At 45.3% G+C, this 19,346-nt stretch overlaps 2 protein-coding genes across 2 annotated transcripts in view; one reads left to right on the forward strand and one right to left on the reverse strand.

The window, feature by feature from the left end:
* Window positions 1-14,096, forward strand: part of adam12a (ADAM metallopeptidase domain 12a) — a 77,066-nt gene extending 62,970 nt beyond the window's left edge. The window contains exons 14-23 of the mRNA XM_076298677.1: window positions 79-274; window positions 832-940; window positions 1,598-1,796; window positions 2,752-2,829; window positions 5,083-5,191; window positions 5,412-5,547; window positions 5,993-6,101; window positions 7,725-7,961; window positions 11,894-12,069; window positions 12,411-14,096. Coding sequence (XP_076154792.1) covers window positions 79-274; window positions 832-940; window positions 1,598-1,796; window positions 2,752-2,829; window positions 5,083-5,191; window positions 5,412-5,547; window positions 5,993-6,101; window positions 7,725-7,961; window positions 11,894-12,069; window positions 12,411-12,477 — 1,416 coding nt within the window. The 3' untranslated portion in view covers window positions 12,478-14,096. The remainder of the gene's footprint in view (window positions 1-78; window positions 275-831; window positions 941-1,597; window positions 1,797-2,751; window positions 2,830-5,082; window positions 5,192-5,411; window positions 5,548-5,992; window positions 6,102-7,724; window positions 7,962-11,893; window positions 12,070-12,410) is intronic.
* Window positions 14,097-14,231: 135 nt separating this feature from the next.
* On the reverse strand, window positions 14,232-18,233 carry fank1 (fibronectin type III and ankyrin repeat domains 1). The gene is given in 10 exon segments (XM_076298834.1): window positions 14,232-14,379; window positions 14,534-14,611; window positions 15,119-15,262; window positions 15,625-15,790; window positions 16,036-16,101; window positions 16,240-16,314; window positions 16,613-16,694; window positions 16,878-17,002; window positions 17,562-17,699; window positions 18,229-18,233. Coding segments are annotated over 10 exon segments (993 nt in total). The 3' UTR covers window positions 14,232-14,265.
* Window positions 18,234-19,346: the final 1,113 nt, after the last annotated feature.

Here is a 19,346-nt window from a genome sequence, read left to right on the forward strand (position 1 = left end):
TGTATAGACAAGAAAAGCCATCCTCACCCTCTGTTCTCTATTCTCCCTCTTTGTCTGTGTGTCTCTGTCTCACTGTAGCTGAAGCCAGCGGGCACGCCCTGCCGAGAGTCCAGCAACTCCTGTGACCTGCCTGAGTTCTGCACTGGTGCCAGTCCCCACTGTCCTGCCAATGTCTATCTGCACGATGGTCACGCCTGCCATAATGTCGACGGCTACTGCTACAACGGCATCTGCCAGACCCACGAACAGCAGTGCATCACCCTGTGGGGCCAAGGTGGGTCTCCTGCTCGGCACTGTTAGAGAGAAGGAGAGGAGGAAAAGTGGCTGAAATCCACATGGATCACAGACTTTTCTTAAGTAATAACTTTGAAAAGAGAGACCAGGCCCATTCCAATGGTTTTGTACTGTTTATATTCCACTGGAGCCGTGGAAAAGTCTAGTTGAAGAAACGTTTCATTATGAACATCCCATGATGCACTGCGCTGAGCATGCAGAGGGATTTCCATGCTTCAGCCTTCAGCATGTGTGTGCCACTGTACTGAGCCCATGTGCCTCTGAATGGCTACATGGGTGACAAGTGGCCAGGAGAGACTGCACTGCAGCTTATTAAACAGTGAGCTCTGTGAATGTTACTGTATGTGATTTGTGTGTGTGTGCCTGCGCTAGTGTGTGTGTGTGTGTGTGTGTGTGTGTGTGTGTGTGTGTGTGTGTGTGTGTGTGTGTGCGTGTGTGTGTGTTTGAGGGAGAGAGTGTGTGTTTTAGGCTGTGTGGTTTATTCAAGTTTATCAAGTGTGGTTGCTCAAGTCTGTTGGTGCTTGGTGTGTCCTTTAGGTGCTAAGGCAGCTCCAGGGATCTGCTTTGTGAGGGTGAACTCAGCCGGAGACCCATATGGGAACTGTGGAAAGGACTCCAAGGGATCCTTTGCCAAATGCGAAGCTCCGTAAGACATTTCCCTCCCTCATGTTTGTCTTTCACTCTGAAAGCTTCCTTTTTCCTCTCCTCCTTCTCCCTGTTCCTCTCTTTCGCTCTCTACAACTGAGTGTTTTCTGAGAGAGCAACACAAAAGATAACAAGATTGCGTAGGAGGTGGCAAGTCATTACTAAACAAGCTATTAACAATGTTGTGCTCATTTGCATGGAGAGTTAGCACTTGCAAAACATTTCTTTAATTGTCCTTGGATCACAGATGCATTAAACGCTTAGTGGACTGTGTTGATTGATGTAATTGCTCTAATGACAGGAGTGGATGGGGAGGAGAAGAGAGCCTTGATTACAGGCACACAAAGACCTCACAGTCAGCCCCTCGCTAAAGCTTGTCTGGAGAGAGCTCAGCTCCCATCCCCGGTGCCATGAGAAAACTTTTCTCATGTGTAAACAGCAATTATCCCCTGACAAAAATAGCCCTGTTTACTGGGTTGTTGATTTTGTTGAAATTGTCATTTAACTAAGTTGTTGATTTGGCAATCAATTTCAAATCCTGAGACAAGATTGAATGGCGTTGGTTCATGTGGGTTATAAAAGACACTGCGTTAGTAGGAGCCTAAATTCTGTAGAAGGCGGCGACTACATGTAACTGGGGGATTGGTTTGTGCCACAGGGATGCGAAATGTGGTAAAATCCAGTGCCAAGGTGGAGCCAATCGGCCGGTGATTGGTACGAATGCTGTGTCCATCGAGACCAACATCCCTCTGCAGGCAGGAGGACGTATCCTGTGCAGGGGAACGCACGTCTACTTGGGGGACGACATGCCCGACCCTGGCCTAGTGCTGACCGGAACCAAGTGTGGAGACAGCATGGTAAGTGTGTTTGAGGGCCCATAGAACCGAACCGAACAGAAGAAAAACTAGAAAAACTCCTCCTTTTCCATCTCTTCTGAACTAGCAGCAGAACTAGAATGTTCTACTTGTCAGCCTGAATCTCCCCTCTGTTTGTTCAGTCCCTCACAGTCTCTCATCAAAACATGTCATGAAGAGTAAAATAAATATACAATAAATCTCCAGGAAAATTCTTCTGCATCATTCTTGTTGTGTCAGTCCGTCACGTGTTGGCGGGCCAGTTTAACAAGACTCCTCTGAAGGGTGCCACGGCCACAGATGTCCGGTGGGGTGCCAGAGAATGCCCTCATTTTTACTGGCGCTAACGCAGAGCAGCGACGGCGGAAAGTACCGGCGAAGCGAGTGACATCAGCGCATTGCTCAGATGTGGTTGTGTTTAGTGGAGCTGCCGCTCAGTGTGTCTGTGCCACGGCTCAGCCTGCATCCTCCCCTGCCTGCTGGCATCCTCACTGCAGAGAGACCTGCTCTCTAGGCCTGCTGTGGAGGGCAGGCAGTGTACACATTCAGCAGATTGTTTCTGTGTCCCCCCCCCCCCCCCCGCCCTAGTCAAGGCATCCTCCCACCCCACAGCTGGGCCCCTCTGCCGCACGTGGATGGAGTTAGGTCCTTGTCAGAGGTTTTTATTTCATCTGGGTGGAGTGCTCCAAAAACAGAACCCAAAACCACAGCCTCCTGGAGGCCATGTTGTCAGTGAAACCACTTGGTGCCGCGCTTATTAATGATGTCAGGCAGCTCTGTTAATAACTGAAGGAGTTGATCTACTGACACATGCTTCTCCAAAGATAACAGGCGTGGGGAGGTCTCGGGGACTTCGCACTTCATCCATCATGTTGCGATGAGGAGTGTTTGTGTCGCGCCGAGGTGCTGAATCTATATTTATGAGCCTGCATGTCTCCTCTTGTTCTGCGCTCCCTAGATGTGCCTGAACCGCCAGTGCCAGAATGTCAGCGTCTTTGGCGTCCACCAGTGTTCCGAGAAGTGCAGCGGGCGGGGGGTGAGTGAGTCGCCGCACACACACACACACACACACACACACACACACACACACACACACACACACACACACACACACACACACACACACACACCTGCGACCCTTCATTAACCCCATCTCTCGCATGGGCAAATCAGGACTGTAAGGGGCCGTCCACACGACAACGGAATGCTTTGAAAAAACACTTTTTTCCTGTTACACGGTTGTCGTGTGGACGGCGCCAGAGAGCCATGAAGCAGCTTGAGGTGGGGTCAGTGGACCTCTTGTGAGGGTGCAGGAGAGCCCCCCCCCCCCCCCCCCCCGTGCTTCCCCTGATTGAGGTTCAAGGACCAGTGTTCCAGATCCAGTCCCTCTCTCCTGACTGCCACCATTCCAACTACAACATGGAACCTACCTTCCAGCCAGCAGTTAAGGGCATGATTCTGCCCCAAGTACAAGTGCTGTTCTAATTCCCTTTAGAATAAGCTTTGGCAGAGCAGCACACCTCACAGACACAGACACAGAGACAGACAGACACACACACACACACACACACACACACACATAAAAAGAGAGAGAGACACACACTTATACATACACGCGCACATCCACAGTCGCACAGGCTGCCTTCTGGGCTATTATGTAGTCAGCGTGGTGTGATGTACGGTAAGAGCTACAATGCTACACAATCAATCTTTCAGGCTCCTGAAAGATTCAATCAATTAGGTGTAATGGCTTCATTTGTGTTCAGCTTAAGGTGCTATTCATCATACTTTGACTCCAAGCCACTCGTCCTTGTCCAGAAATGCGGTGAAATGTGAAGACAAGCTGTGGAAATATATCCCTCCGTCACTGCTGGAGATTTGAACACTCGGCATTTCACAATCAAGTATATTTCACCTATATGTGTTGGCGTCATTGGCCTGAAATGAAAAAGTATTTTCACGCCTCAATGAGTTACCCTTGTGGGACCAATGATTTGTGGCAGCCAGGAGAGTGTAATATTGACTTACTATGTAATATTACCAGACTGAATTTAAAAGTTTTCTTTGCCAAAGACTCCAGGGCTTTTTGATTTCATTCTTATCCAAAGTCATCTGATGTCAAAATCCCTGCTTCAGCGCTAGCTTCAAGAGAACAGGATTGGCCTCCTGATTTGATGGTAGTGAATAGTTATGGCTCCATCGTTGCCACTTGTTTCAAGTAAGCCAGGTCTGTACTGACAGACTAAACGCAGACAGAAAAAACAAAGAAAGAAAACATTTGGATACATGATATATAGAAGTGTAAACATGCAATGAATGAACTGTCCATACTGTATCGCTGACAATCTATGACCTGGACCAGAGCACGAATGGGAAACATTTCTCAGAACATCTAAACATCTTTGCCAAACTCAGACCTCCTTCCGGCGACTCCAAATCCAAGCTGGTTTGTTTCCAGCTGCTCCGTTTTGTTTTAAAGGGCTTTTTGAAGAGCTTGTCTATTAAAGACACCAGGGCCGAGTCTCCTCTTCTCTCCACATCGGATCAAGATGTTCGCCTGGCGGCGGGACTCACAGCTGCTCTTCATTACCTCACAAGGGGATTCCTGCCGGGCCCAGTCCTTGCCACAGTGCAGCGAGGATTCTCTGGGATGTTGTCTGTTATTTTTTCATAGAAAAAAAAAACGAGAAGAGGGGATGAGAAAAGGAGAGAAGAAGAGACGGAGTTGTTTTACACTGGTCAGGGGTCTGTGGCCATGTGGAAACAGGTTGTCGGCGTGACTGCGGGGAGGTTGGCGCTCTGTGTTATGCCACATGGGTAATGGGGCGTGTTCGCTCCCATCTGCAGCTGTCGGCTGTGGCCGCGTGGCGTCCTGCTGGCCTGAACTCAACTCTCACTCACTTGCCCGCTCTATTCTTGGACCTGTACCTCAGAATGTCCTCTTGTTGGGAGACGCTTTTGCTTTATGTGTCAAAGCTACAGTATGTGGTTGTTTGAGAGACTGCTCTAGTTGATTGCAAACAATGTAGGCCAAGTAAAAGCTCAAGTGTATCGTTGACAATTATGACACATTGTTATTCTTAATCATCATCATTATGGTCTCTCCATTTCAACTTTCCACCAGAGGCTGAAGTACACCCAACCAGCAACTTTTCCATGTCATAATCTAAACTGTCCACACACGGTGTGGTGTGTTGGTGAATCAGCGCTTTTCTGAAGGATTGTTGTGTCCAGCTGTGATAATGAGAATGTGTGAAGTCTCTCATCGCTGCTCCGTGTCTCTCCACAGGTTTGTAACAACAATAAGAACTGTCACTGTGAGGCCCACTGGGCTCCTCCTTTCTGTGATAAGGCCGGCTTCGGAGGCAGTGTGGACAGCGGACCTATGAGAATCGCAGGTATGCTTAGCCAGCTTATTGATTAGACAGTCAATCAGTGTGGCGGTCAGTATAGATAATCAGTAAGTTCAGTCAGTTCAAACTGCTAATGAAATGATGGGTCATTTCCAGTGTTTTTCACAGTGCACTTTTGCACCTGTGCATAAAATGTTCCTCCATGGAGTAGTCCATGTTCAGATGTTGCTTTTTCTGACCGTTTCCCACCCTCGTCTCTGACCAGACAATGGGGCTTTGACGCTGGGCATCCTGGTGGCCTTCCTGTGTCTGGTGGGAGTCGGCATCTTCGCCTGCATCAAGAGGAAGACCCTGGTCAGCCTGCTCTTTACCAACAAGAAGAACACCATTGAGAAGCTGAGGTACAGTTCTCCAGCCATCACCCCACTCCTCTGCACTGACTGCAGCCTACACCACATCACACCAAGCTTCTCACACTATAACTCACTGTTTCTCTCACCTGCCCTCAGGGGTACCGTTACTACAACCAATTAATCTTATTATTGGGGTTTAATTGACCAGGAGAATCTCTAATTTGCATTTTTTTTTATTTTACCTAATTACCCACCCAAGACTAATGAGCTGAATGAGGTACACTCTCCAGTATATAAATGAGACCGATTAAGCCCTGATACAGTTACTCAAATTATCTCAATTAACCTGAATAGCTCATAATTCATCGGATTCCTGTGAGTAACCAGGCTGAGGGCCCTTGATGAAACAGCATCACTATGCTAATGTTGAAATATAAAGCTACCGCCCACAAGCATTGAGTTGACAGGCTGAATATGTTTCATTTCTCCGCAGGTCTGTGGGGCCGAACAGGCCGTCCAGTCCAACTCACCCACACTCCGTGTGCCGGACGTCTTCGCCGCGCCAGCCTCCCGTCAAACCACACAGTGGCAGCATATACAAGGTGTGTGTTTGCCTGTCAGTTTTTTTTTGTCTTCCTTTTCTCTCACACTTTCTGCGCATTCACACGCAAATGTGACAAACAAACAAACACACCATCACACACACATCTTTGTGGCTGCATATGAATCAGGCATATAAATTATGATGATGTAATCAGGTCCTATTATCACATCAAGCGGCACATAAAATGTGTGTCTCTCATTTTCAGAGGGAAACAGTATCGTTGTTGCTTCTCATTAAATCGTTTCATGCGTCAATTCGAGCCGAGCAGCTCAAGAAAGTAGGTCCTGTTTGCAGATACAGAACACCAATCCACACCTGTTTTCTCTCCTGCACACAGAGGATGGAAATAGAGCCGGAAAAGACAATGAAAGGACACGAGAGAGATCCAAGAGCTGGATGAGGGCAGTAATTGATGTATCTGCAGTTGTCGCCCAGCAGGAGTATTAATAAGAGGGTTTATTGTTAGCCAAACCAGCTTAAGCTGACAATCAAAGGCGAGTGGCGGTTTAGCACGGCCAGTGAGCATGCAGTAAAGGGAAGTGCTCGGCGGGGGGGCTTTTCACTGGCTGCATGGGAGCCCAGCGCTGACTGATAGAGCCACGGGAGGCTAATTGGAAGAGCTCCATTGTGTTTGTGTACACAGAGCTGGCGCATGTTGGTGTTGTAGAACTTTCTGCATGTATGTATGAAAGTTGTGCGAGTGGATCAGTGAGTGCTTACATGCACGTGTGTGTGTGTGTGTGTGTGTGTGTGTGTGTGTGTGTGTGTGTGTGTGTGCGTGTGTGTGTGTCTATGTGTGGTTGGCACATGCACGTAAGCAATCTGTGGTCCATTTGTGAAGTGTGTGTGGAGAGGGGGAGGGGAATGGAGAGGTCCGTTGTGTGTTTTGTGTTACCAGCAGCAGCAGCATCTGGTTCTCGTTGGGTGTTGGGTTGGCTGTGCTGGTGAGCAGAAAGGATGTAGGCCTGTTTGATGTAAGCCGGGTGCAGGTGAGGTCATTTTCCACTTGGGCAGTTGTCAAGATCTCTCTCTCCCTCCCACTGGTCTCTATCTGTGGCACTCTGACTGGATATGGCCTGTTTGGCTAGGGGTCAGCATGTGTGTGTGTGTGTGTGTGTGTGTGTGTGTGTGTGAGGTCCGCTGGTCTCAGGTGATCTGTGTGTTTATGGCGCGTCTGGGTGGGAGCCGGAGGAGTGTGTGATTTATGTGGCGTGAAGCGAGCGGCAGGAAGAGCGAATGTGGAGAGGACGTGCCGATTAGCGCCGTCCGTCTCACACTGGGGAAACTGCCCGATTCATCTCCTCTCATCTCCCGCGGCGTCCTGCTGCTGGACGTCGTGTCCATTCCACCCCTCAACGTAGCGTAGTCTCAGCCATGCTGTTTTGTTGTCTCCTAGTTCACATTTTCAGGCACATAAATACATTACCCAGACCTGAAGAGCAGCATTTACACAGCCATGCATGCGTGTTAATAAATGTGTCTGCAGACATAGTATGCAGACACATTTATTATATGGACAAATGTTTGCAATTATGTGCATTGTGCAGGCAGTAATGAAAATCTCTCCCCCCTCTTTCTCTCTCTCTCTCTCTCTCCCTCTCTCTACCTCTCCCTCTCTCAGCCACCTCACCTGGGTCCTGAAGCAGTGGTTGCATCTCATAACTTGCGTCAGTTGCCGCAGTGCCCGCCCGTGCACCTGAGCCACCCCTTGCCCGTGGCACTGACCCTGACCATCTCCCCGCCGGTGCCCCCTCCTCACCGGGCTCTGCTGCCGCCCCGCGTCCACCTCCAGGCCCCCCCTCGGGGCGCCTCCTTCCGCGGGGGCCCTCAGCGGCAGCCGTCCTGCAGGATGGTCATGGTAAGTTCCTGGCCCCTGTCCCTCTGGAGTCTAGACTGAGAAACCGTTCACCTTCGGTCCTTTGAAAGGTGACCCATCGGTTTGCGACTGTGCTACGGTCCCATGCAAGAATTGTTTTATTACGTCTCCACCACAAAGGCGCCTTCATGTTTCGCATGAGCATTCGGCTTGTGGTTTTTAATATGGACTCTCTGTCAGTGGTATTTAATATGAACACCGTTGTGTGGCGTGCGGTCATGATTTGGATGAAGGGGAGTGGGGGGGGGGGGGGGGGTGAGTCTCGCCTGTCCTATAAAGCCATGTGTGTGTCGACAGCTCCTCACAGTCCAGTAAAAATCACACCAGCTTAACCCCTCGGGTCAGCCCAGGGCGAGAGAGCTTGTCCCTCTTCCAGCATGTAAACCGACCAACATAATGAACATGACAGCTAAGCAAGGCAGCCCAGCGGAAAGGCAATATTGCCAGGATGAGGAAGGTGCAATAATCCAGGCCCAATCTAATATGCCTGAATATCAGATTCAGCAGTGCCCACTGAGCACAAAGCGCTGCCATTGCTCTCGCGCGCCTGCCAGATGAAGCAGACCTTTTGAAATGGGCTCGGAGAGCTGCAGAGAGCTTGATGAAGTTACGTGCATCCTGAGGAGGATAAATGGCTCTGTGAACACACTGCCACCTTTATGGTAAATGCAATAGCAGGCGCGCTAGGCTGAAACATATTGTGCTCTAAATATTCATATGGACCTGTAATTTCTCAGAAGCCCTTGAGAGTTATATATCACGTGGAATGTGTTTTTAAGGCTGCTGCATATTGGAAAAAGAAAATATTGAATTCATCAAAGTCGAACAAGTGTATTGGCCACAAAATGGTTCAGAATCTCTCTAGACTCTAGACATAAAGGCACAATAACTTCAAAGTAAAATACAACATTACTGGACCTTGATGCTGTCATGATGTCATTACTAGGTATAGAAGCATTTCAATTTTTTTTGTTATTGTCAAAGTTATTGTCTGCACCTTTAGGAACACCTATGCATAACATTTAAATATATTTAAATACATGATGCTTATACAATGTTCTAGAGACACAGGGGTTGAGCTCAGCGTGTCTGGCAGCTCTCATTAGCTCCCTAAATAAAGAGCAGACAGCACCTCTGTGAGTGTATCACAGCTCCAAACAGAGTGATGGGGTGAGAGAGGGAGGGAGGGTTGGAGACGCAGCAGCAGGACGGGTCAGCAGAGGTCAGGCCGCTGACACCACTCAGAAACATCAGGCTAATTAGACCCCAGGTAGGGATTTGATGAAATTAAAAGGCCTGGGTGAAGAGGTCCAAGTCTTCAACACAGCTTGACCCTGGATCTTAATTCCGATATCCGAAAGGCTCCACCTGACACTATAATGAATAGCTAATCAAGAGACGTAATTGGCATGTCAGGTATGTGTGGAGGGTATGTAGGTGTGTGTTTGGCATTCATCATGTTTTAGGCCCAAGCCCATAGATGGGAAGCCTCCCCAGCCAGCTGTTTCTCTTAATACACATGTTCTGAGCCTGTTATCAGGGCACATCTGCCAGTGGAGGAGCAGCTGCTTGGCAGTGCCTGCGTTACAGGGTCTCCCCCTGAAAGCCCAAAGAGAGGTGCTGGAGCCCAGTCATTTTGACAGTGGACCCCCTGCACAGCGTTTTGCTCTCCGTACCATGTGAAGGAAGCAGCAGTGAAGCTGCACCGAGGCAGGCTGGACACGGACAAGCCTTTTCAAAAACAAGTCTGTGCTGGATAAATTGGCAGCGAGTGGGTGACAATGTTTTAACTATGACTGTGTGGATGAGTTACTGTATATGCCGTACCCCTTCCAGAGTTTTAATGAGATTTTTCCAAAACAGACGTCCCCAGGCAGCATTACCTCGAACCAACTCTTTTTCTTTTCATGCCGTTGTTAGCGAGGAGCACTCGGAGCGTCCAGCGAGAGCTGACATCATCTGGAGTGTGGGGGGTCTGAGAGCTGTTTACTCAGCATCAGCACCTTCTGCTCACTAATCCACCATAATAATAGGCGTATCTCTTACAAAAACATTCCTCTTCATGAGCTTTAAATTGGCTCTTGTAATGGTGTGCTATTACCATTCTCTTAAAGTGGGTCTGGGGGGTTTCAAAGATTCTTTTTTCAAGCTCAGCGGCAAAGAGTTCTGTCAGAAACTCGTGAAATCTTACCCTTGTGCATGGTTTGATCGTTCATAATGACTTCTCATATGTTCCCATCCATGTTGTTCCCTCAGGATGCTGAAATGATTGGAATCAATATTGCTGACCATTGAAAATGACCATAAGCTATTTTGCAGACCATCCCAATTTCCCCACCACATGTGTGTGAATGTCTTGTGAGGGGTATACTCCAGACATCACATTGTCTTCACATGGCAAAGGCCAAACTTTCACAGGATGGAGCCATGACATGGTTTTCTACATGGGGAAAAGGAGTCTGGCAGCACAGGCACCTCTGAATCCGAGTGTGTAATCATGTTTGGAGCCCTGCGTCGTGTCAGAGGGGGTTTGGGCGGGGAGCTCTGTGGAGCTTTGGCTCTCTCCCTGTGGAGAAGGTTGGAAAGGGCTCCCTCTCTCTCTCTCTCTCTTTCTCCCAGCCCTCCCTCCCTCTCTGAATAGGGAACAGATGTGAAGTAGGTAGCAGGCGCTCATCATTACCTCATCCTCCTGCACTAGATTAGGAACACATGACGGCCCCTCATCACATGCCCGTCGGGCCGCTGCTGCTGCCTAGGCAACAGGAGATACAGCAGTACATGCAGCACAGCACGCCACTCCTGCAGACTGCAAAACACTGCCTTAGACTGCCCCCTGTTGGTCAGTGTGGATTATAAACTATGAGTTTGCATCTGACAGCACCAAATCGATACACAATCAGTGCTAGTCATAACATTGCTATACTGTATCAAGGTCTTTGGCTTTGATGGCTTTTAAAAGTTGTATGTTCTTTTTGCATTATTCTGATCATAAGGTAGTGTCTTGGATAGTTTCTTAAAACAGTCGAGGCAGAAATAGTGCTTATTGGTTGGCTCTTCTGAGCAGTTATCACTGAGAGTTTAAACTCATTGCTGTCTGATCTCAGATGCAGGCGTTGTCTATGGACACCTGCAGCAGAGGCAACTCATGGACTGCCATTGCTGTGGTGGTCTTCATGGGTGACACATTTAACAATATGGTTGATGTTATGGTTGTATCTCCAAAACTTTAGAATCTATTCTGTCTACATATAGGTTATACTGTATCTTGTTAGAAATTACCTCTGTACTATAGTCTGCTAAATGAGATTGTTCAATATATGATATATATACATAAATGATGACTCAAGTTGGGTTTTTCAATGAACTCCCTTGCTTTTGGAGAGAAATTCAAAACAACATCCACATGATCATTTATATCTCATAAAACAAATGTCAACATCTATTTTAGATACAAATGTTTATATCAAAATATATTTGAAGTGTGTTATGTATTTTTTATTTTACATGATAATACATCACAATTATACAGTACATAACTCACAAAAGGCATTTTGTACTGAATTTTGTTTTCATTTACTTAAATAGGGCATAGGTGTGAGAACTACATGAATTTTATTAACTTTTACTGTGAGACTGTTTGTCAGTCTGGCACAATAGAACATCCTGTGTCAGCAGACAGATGCAGAGGTGACCCAGTTTGGCTTTTTTACGTAAGCTAAAACTATTTGCTTAGCGAGGCAAACTTCAATGAGTGTATGCCACAAAGAATAATATTCAAATTGTAGAATCCTCACCAACTTGGGGTCATGTTATTCCGTACTTGCTAAAGTAAAGTTTCCCTAGGATAATGTACATATTTTACATAGTGCTACACACTGGCTGCTACTAAACTTGTGCTGCTGTTCTCCATGTAGGAGCTGGAGAAGCCCAGTCCTCCCCAGAAGCCTTTGCCTGCTGACCCTCTGGGCAGGACGGCCCGTGTGATGCGCAGTCCCTCCAGCGCCCGCATGCCCCTGCCCGTCCCGCTCCCTGTGAGAGGACCTGTGCCCGGGGTCCACAGACCAGTGCCTCTACTCCCTCATCCAACCAGGTGACCCTGACCACCACTCTCATTCCCCACCCGAGTCCAGCACCACCACCTCCTTACTTACTATAATGATTATTTGGCAGGTATGCATGCATAGTTACTGTTCATTCCAAATGTAATGACTACCTGGAAATATTTAGGGTTTGGAGAATTTTAAATATCCCTCTGACATTTATCACCACTTTATCTGCAAATCAGTGTTGTCAGGTAGTAATATTTCACTAAGTAAGGAGTGATGGATGGATGACATATGAAGGTAGCAGAAAATAATGCACGTTCAAACTTGTACTGTGGAAATTCAACTATGCTGTGGTCTAACTGTTTTATCTCATCTCTCCTTCCAGACCTCTTCCCAAGCAGCCTCCAACACTGCCAAAACCTCACATCATTGGTGGAGTGAAATACAGCTGAGGCCTTTGACACAAGGGATGGATGCCCTGGAGGGACAAAAAGACTTCTTTTGCACTATAGCCTAAAAACTTCTGCCCTTGAAAGACATGCATTGTGTCTGAGTCCTGAAACTCTGGGGTGGCGCAGGGCCGACCCCTTGGTGCTCTCTCTCATAACGGTGCTATGAGTACATGCTCAGGTACATGTAAAGTTATTTATGTCCTGTATTTATTTCAGCACAGTGCACTGTGGTAGACACTTTCTAATTGTAGCATTTGGGTTTGATTTGAATCTCTCCTCCTACATCTTGGTCTGTTTGCTTGCGTTGTGTATACTGTTCTGTTTTATCAGGAGAGGATTCAGTGCTCTCATTAGTGGGCCATCTGGAGAGATGCGGATAAAAAAAGATGTTAGGTCGAGTAAACTGGATTTGAAATGGAAGGGACGTTTGCAGCTTTATGTGTGGGAGAATCACTACAGTATTTGGGAGATGAAGGATTAACGGGAGGCAACAGCAATCTTGAGCAGACTTTTCTGCATCCTGTGAATTGATTCAAAAAGTGACACACAATCACAAAGTATTTTGTGACAATGTTAAAATGTGTGTATTTACATTTAACATGACTTTGAAAATAGGACCCATGCATTGAGGTAATTGTAAACAAAACATCTCAAAGTATGAAAAGAAAAATGAAGAATGGATGGAATGTCAACGTTTTTACTGGTATTTTACATGATGATTATCTGAATTATAAACAAGACACTTGAGTACAAGGTAGTTCCACTACATTTGAAAGAACCAGATAAAACAACCTGTAGATGAAGTTACATACGTTACAGAATAGTCTGCATAAAGTAGTGAGGGCTGTTCAGCCATCTGTCAAGGTGCCATTCTCACTCCTGGCCATAAGCCCCAACTACCCCAGAGCACCTGATGGGCAACTGTGGACTCCAGCATATGGGGTATGTCCTGCAAGCCTGGGTTCAGGCCTAATGGGAGAGTTTGCACTGAGGTGCACTTACACTTGCCCACTGAGATTTGGGCACATTGCCTCTGAGCCAGCAATGTCCAAAAACTTGAGTCTGGCTTGTTCTATCTATATTGTACATCAAATTGTGTTTGTTTACTTGTTTCATGTGCCAATTACTTTTTTTTGTTGATGTATCTCATTTAAATAACTGTTTTCAAACTCATAATTCACTTTCTAATGTCATCATCTACAGTATATCCTGCATATGGTACAAGGCTTAGTTTAAGTTTTGTTTTTACAATGTAAAAAGACTTAAATAGGTTTTGTTCACTCTATTCTTTCTCTCTCATCCGTTGCATCTAATTAGCAATACTTGACTGCAAACAAATGTATCACTGCTACATTGATTAGAAACCAAGGCCACATCTTTTGAATTGTAATGCATTAGCTTAAGTTTGCTTTGCTCACATTTTGTACTCATTTATTTGAATTTTGTATGAACCAGTATTCATCTCTCTTGCTGGATTTCTATTCTTGGATTCATATCCTCATTGACTGTGTTACAGGTGAACACATTATCAAGGTCTTTTTGTACAATAAACCTTTGATAAATAATAGCGTAAAATGTACCATATGTAGGTGTCAGTGTCTGCACAGATTTTAAACAATCAGATCTCCATATATTAGTAAAGCTGTTAAAACTGCTATTTTGCTTTGTGGTGAATGGTCTCACTGATATGTTAGGATTCTTCCAAGTAAATAATCTTCTAATCAAACATCCTTCCTGTGAGCATCCGGAAGATGTTCTGAAACAACACATATGACATGGGCAACTGCATTATCTGAACTTCACTGTATCTTGAGGAAATTTAGACCAAAGAATTAACATATGTTGGTTTACATTTACCTTTCTCTCAAAAGACTTCGCCATTTCTATGGCACCTAATCCAAACTAAAGAAAAAAATGGTGAAGTAAAATAATCATAATTAATAACTTTTTTAAAATATAAATACAGTTATGAAGATTACATAACATTACATAAGATATAGTTATGATATCTAAACTTCAGTTGCTTCCATGCATTACTACATGAACTGTACATTACCCCATTTTTAGCATGCTTATCAGCTCCGTTGTCCAGTAATAGCTTGACCAATGCTTCATGGTTGTTTAGCACTGCTACCTTTATGAGGATAAGGCAGATTTTACAAGCTAGTCCTAAATGTAACCAGCATTTCCAAGTAATACCGTTCTGTTCTACTACAATGACTCAGTGAACACAATCTCCCATCAATATTAGCCAAGCACACGTCATGTAAATAACTCCAGCTACTTGTACATACCACCACACTAGATTTTCTAGAAAGGGTTGCATCATATCCCTGTCACAATGAACCCTCAAGGGCAGCAATAACTAATATGTTGACCCTTTGATATGAAGGCTCAAACCAACACCCCTTAATGTGTATTAAGGAGCCTTTAATTCAGTCTCGGCCCTTAATGACTGTTTAATCTATTGGTAATTTAATCTGTCAGTTATTCCCTTTATTGTGCCTGAATCAATTGAACAATTCTACTTAATAGTGCCCTTTAAGAGTGACATACACATTAAGGGGTTTTGTTTCATGGTGCTTTCTACACACATGGTGCTTGTTGAACTCTGTGGTACGTTTAAATCTGCAGTGCATACCATTAGAGGAGTCTTGCCATCGCGGTCTCTGACATTGACGTCTGCTCCAGCTCTGATAAGAAGAGCTGCCATCTCAGCATCCCCACTGACAGCTGACACCCTCATTAGGGGCGTCCAGTAGGACACACTGTCCCTCACATCCACCTGGGGGCCAGAAGAAAACATCAGCTCATGTAGATAGTGATGTGTCCGTATGGATATACAAGCTATATCCACAGCCACATATGGATTATGGAATGGACAGTTTTATATGGCACTACACCAATTATGTGGCTCTGCATGTACATGTTCATCATGCAGAAATAACAAGGCACTCAGCAGGCCAGCTTCTTATACCAGGGAAGCAGGCCAGCAAATTGTGGGTCTCCATTAGCAAGAGAACTGTATCTACCTGCCCATGTCATGCTATCTTTATGCTACAGCAGAAAAGTGACTTTTACTGGAGTTTGAGTGACTGAAGCGGTTCTGCGGTTGTGCCCTGGATGTGACCCTGGGAAGTGTCTGACCTTGCAGCCGTCCTGTAAGAGGTGCTATAAGACAGGCAGATGGCCGCCATCTGTGGCCCAGTGCAGTGCTGTGCAGCCAGCCCTGTCCATGGCGCTCCACGGCACGCCACACTTACACAGGCACCGCACCACCTCCAGGTGCCCACAGAAACATGCCAGCATCAGACTGCAACCCATGCACACACACACACACATACACACACACACACACACATACACACACACACACAAACACACCCATGCAATTACTCACATGCTTCACTGGATTATTTAAAAATATATTGTACGTAGACCATCAAGAGAGGTCAAATAATTTTGGATACACCTGCATGGACAATGAAATTTGCCAAGAAAGCAGAACGAGCAATGAGCAGCAGGCTGTTTAAAGATAGAGCACCAATGGGAGCCCACCTGTTCTTCCCACTGCCATTCGTCATGTTGACATCAGCACCATGCTGCACCAGCATGTGGACCAGACTGTGGAGAAGTCAGATAGAGATATTATTTAAATACAGTTTCAATATCCCTCACGGGATCAAAAGAGTATATATACTTATACAATTCCACACCAGACAAGAGCGTTTTTTGACAGAGTGAACACAAAAGTGATGATACCTTAGGAATCCTCTCATTGCTGCCACCATCAGTGGGGTAAAGCCCAGTCTATCTGGAACATCCACATTTACCAGCCTTCCAAAAGTAAATATCATTCATCAGCCAGAAGTACTCAGGAGATATGGGCATATGGGCACGTGTATGTTTTACATACACATTTCATACGCTAATACACTGACCAATTGCATTCCAATATGTTTTTCCCTGCGTGTCTGTCTGTATTTACAGGATTTAATAGTAGCAGTGATGTGCAGTCAGCCGTCCACAGAGACTGAGAATGGTGTTTGGATCAGTGTGGGCGATTGTGGGTGGTGTTTGGATCAGTGTGGGTAATTGTGGGTGGTGTTTGGATCAGTGTGGGTGAAGTGCTCACCTGGACTGCAGCACTCGGCTCAGCTCCTCCTCATCGTTCATCAGTACAGCCTGGTGCAGGTTCCTGCCATTCACTGGCTCACCTAAACAATTACCAGACCCAGTCACACATCTGAGTGTGAGTGTGTGTGTGTGTGTGTGTGTTTAGCCTATATATAACTGAAGTTGGCATGTATGCATTTATAAAATGTTTTCCTGAACCTAATTCCCATAAGGAGACAAGGCTGAGTTCAGCAGTGTGCTGTGTGGTTGTTGTCTGCACTCACGCGCTGTTGATGCAGTCAGGATGGGCCCACAGATGGTCTCCCCTGAAGGACGTGTTGCCTTCACTCTGAACCGGTACAGAGTGCTGGCCTGCAGACCTTCCACCGTGTGCTGTGTGCCATAGCCACTGAGACCACACAGACAGAATCATGTAGTTGAGGGCTAACAAATAACAGTGGTCAGACAAACAACTCTTGGAAATGAGAAATGAAGAAATTAATATCAGTATATGAGAATGCCCTGCAACTCACACCAAGATCCGTCCTTATGTGTCAGCATTACTCATTTGCCAGCAAATGAATCTTACATATCAGCTACACCAGAGACTTTCTAATGTGGAGACAGCACTCAGAAAATCCTCCATAGAAATGAATGGGGCTAGTTTGTAACGCCAATATGGGCGTAGTCTACACATATCCCACCCATCCTTGGCAAAACGTCGACATGTGAATACATTGAGCCAATCATGTGGTGTGATGTGAATACATTGAGCCAATCATATCGTGTGTTGTGAAGACATCGTGCCAATCAAGTGTTGTGAACTCGCAGCTGGAGCAAGATTGGTGTCGTGAATCCTTGCGCACGCGCATTTCTGCCGAAGAGGATGCCCGATGAGTGCCCAAAAAGCGTTGTAATATGGCCGCCGAGTGGAGGGACTTGTCAAAAAGGACTTTGGCTACACTTACACATAGACTGCAGCAAAGCTGTGCTTTCTGGGATCCTCCTCCTCCAGGGTGAAGCATGTCCACTCCTCAGGCGATCCCACACGTTCCTCTTTCTCCTCCTTTCCCCAGGTCAGTTCAATACTGTGGTGGCTGACATCACTGATAACCAGTGGGACCAGGCAAGAGAGTCTACACCTGTCTAGATGACAGTATTATTCTCTAAACAACAATGCTTTCATTATAAGCAACTATTACACCATACCACGTATTCTACCACAGGATGGCGCCAAAATAGTGGTGTTATTTTCACATTACATGACTCCCATTTCACTCAAAATAGGCAGAGGGTCTTTTTATTCAGACTGTATGAACCCCTATTGTTCTTGAATATCATCCTATTGTTGAGTCTATATTCATTTGTCAAAAATCCCAGACAAAAATGACTGCAAAACTGCAATTTTTGATCAATTCCTTGCAGTTCATATGCAGGAATGCAGTATTTTGGACATGACAAAATAGCATTGCAACTACATTTCTGCGGACATGAGATCATAATGCTGATTTCAGAAAAAATTACTGTGGTCTCACTTACTGTGTATACACCACTGTAATTTTTCTGAAATCAGCATCTCTACACGTATAACAGCCATTTAATTTCAGTGTCTGTTGAATTCCAACACAAGCACACCTCATTCTACTTAATGAGTTACTGATTGGGTGATCACCTGAACCAAATCTTATTTAATGAGGAAAAGTATAAAAAACACTTTCCATCACTATCCTCTTGCAATAACAGCTGGATGGCAAAAACAGTGCTAGTAGTATATCAAAAGTGCAACCCCAAAACAGAAAAAGTTGGGACGTTGTGTAAAATGTGAATAAAAACAGAATGTCATAATCTGCAAATTTCTTAAACTCATATTTAGTTGCAAAAAGGACACAGACAACATATCAAATGTTGAAAGACAAATGTGACTATTTCATGGAAAATATATGTTCATTTTGAATTTGATACCAGCAACATGTTTCAAAACAAGTTGGGACAGGGGTAACAACATGCTGGAAAAGTTGTTTAATAATAAAGAAAACAAAATGAGGAATGTTTAAAAACTAATTAGGGTAGCTGGCAACATGATTGGGTAAGAAAAAGAGCATCCCAGAGAGGCAGGGTCCCTTAGAAGTAAAGATGTAGGGGTATTCATTACTCTGTGTAAACCTGTGTGCACAAATGATGAAACAATGTCATTTTAATGCTTCTTAACAGAATTGTGAAGTATTTTGGGAGTTTATCATCTACAGGACCAGGCTTGGAATTTCACCATTCTGGGGGCAAGGCCACTTGGCCTTCAGTTGGGCATATTTGGTGGGGGGCACAAAGGCCACATGTCAGGGCACCAAGGCCAAAGTTAACTATACAGTAGTAGGCTATAAAAATGATCAAAGTTGTATTTAGCCTATTCACTGCAGTAGACCTGCATCACTGTATGAAACATTACAAAAACATGAAACATGACATATTACATAGAACTGTAAATCATCTGATCGATCATCTAATATTTACAGATATCTAGGCTATATATAACATTTATTTTATATTTGGCCTGTTATGAAATCATGTATTGAACAATTTAAGCACAGCTCAGCTTTAAGAAACTCAAATAGCCTAGATGCATGCTTAGCATTTTGTGATCATTAAGGCTACTTTCACAAACTCTTAGTCAGCTGTCCTCTGATTTACCAATATCTAGGCGATATTTGTAACATTTATTTTGTATTTGGCCCGTTATGAAATGATGTGGAACAATT

Source organism: Alosa pseudoharengus, unplaced genomic scaffold, assembly GCF_046254945.1.
Source record: "Alosa pseudoharengus isolate Yale_2024_CS ecotype anadromous, Long Island Sound unplaced genomic scaffold, YU_APseudo_1.1 YU_APseudo_1.1_scf_21, whole genome shotgun sequence".
Taxonomy (NCBI): Eukaryota; Metazoa; Chordata; class Actinopteri; order Clupeiformes; family Clupeidae; genus Alosa; species Alosa pseudoharengus.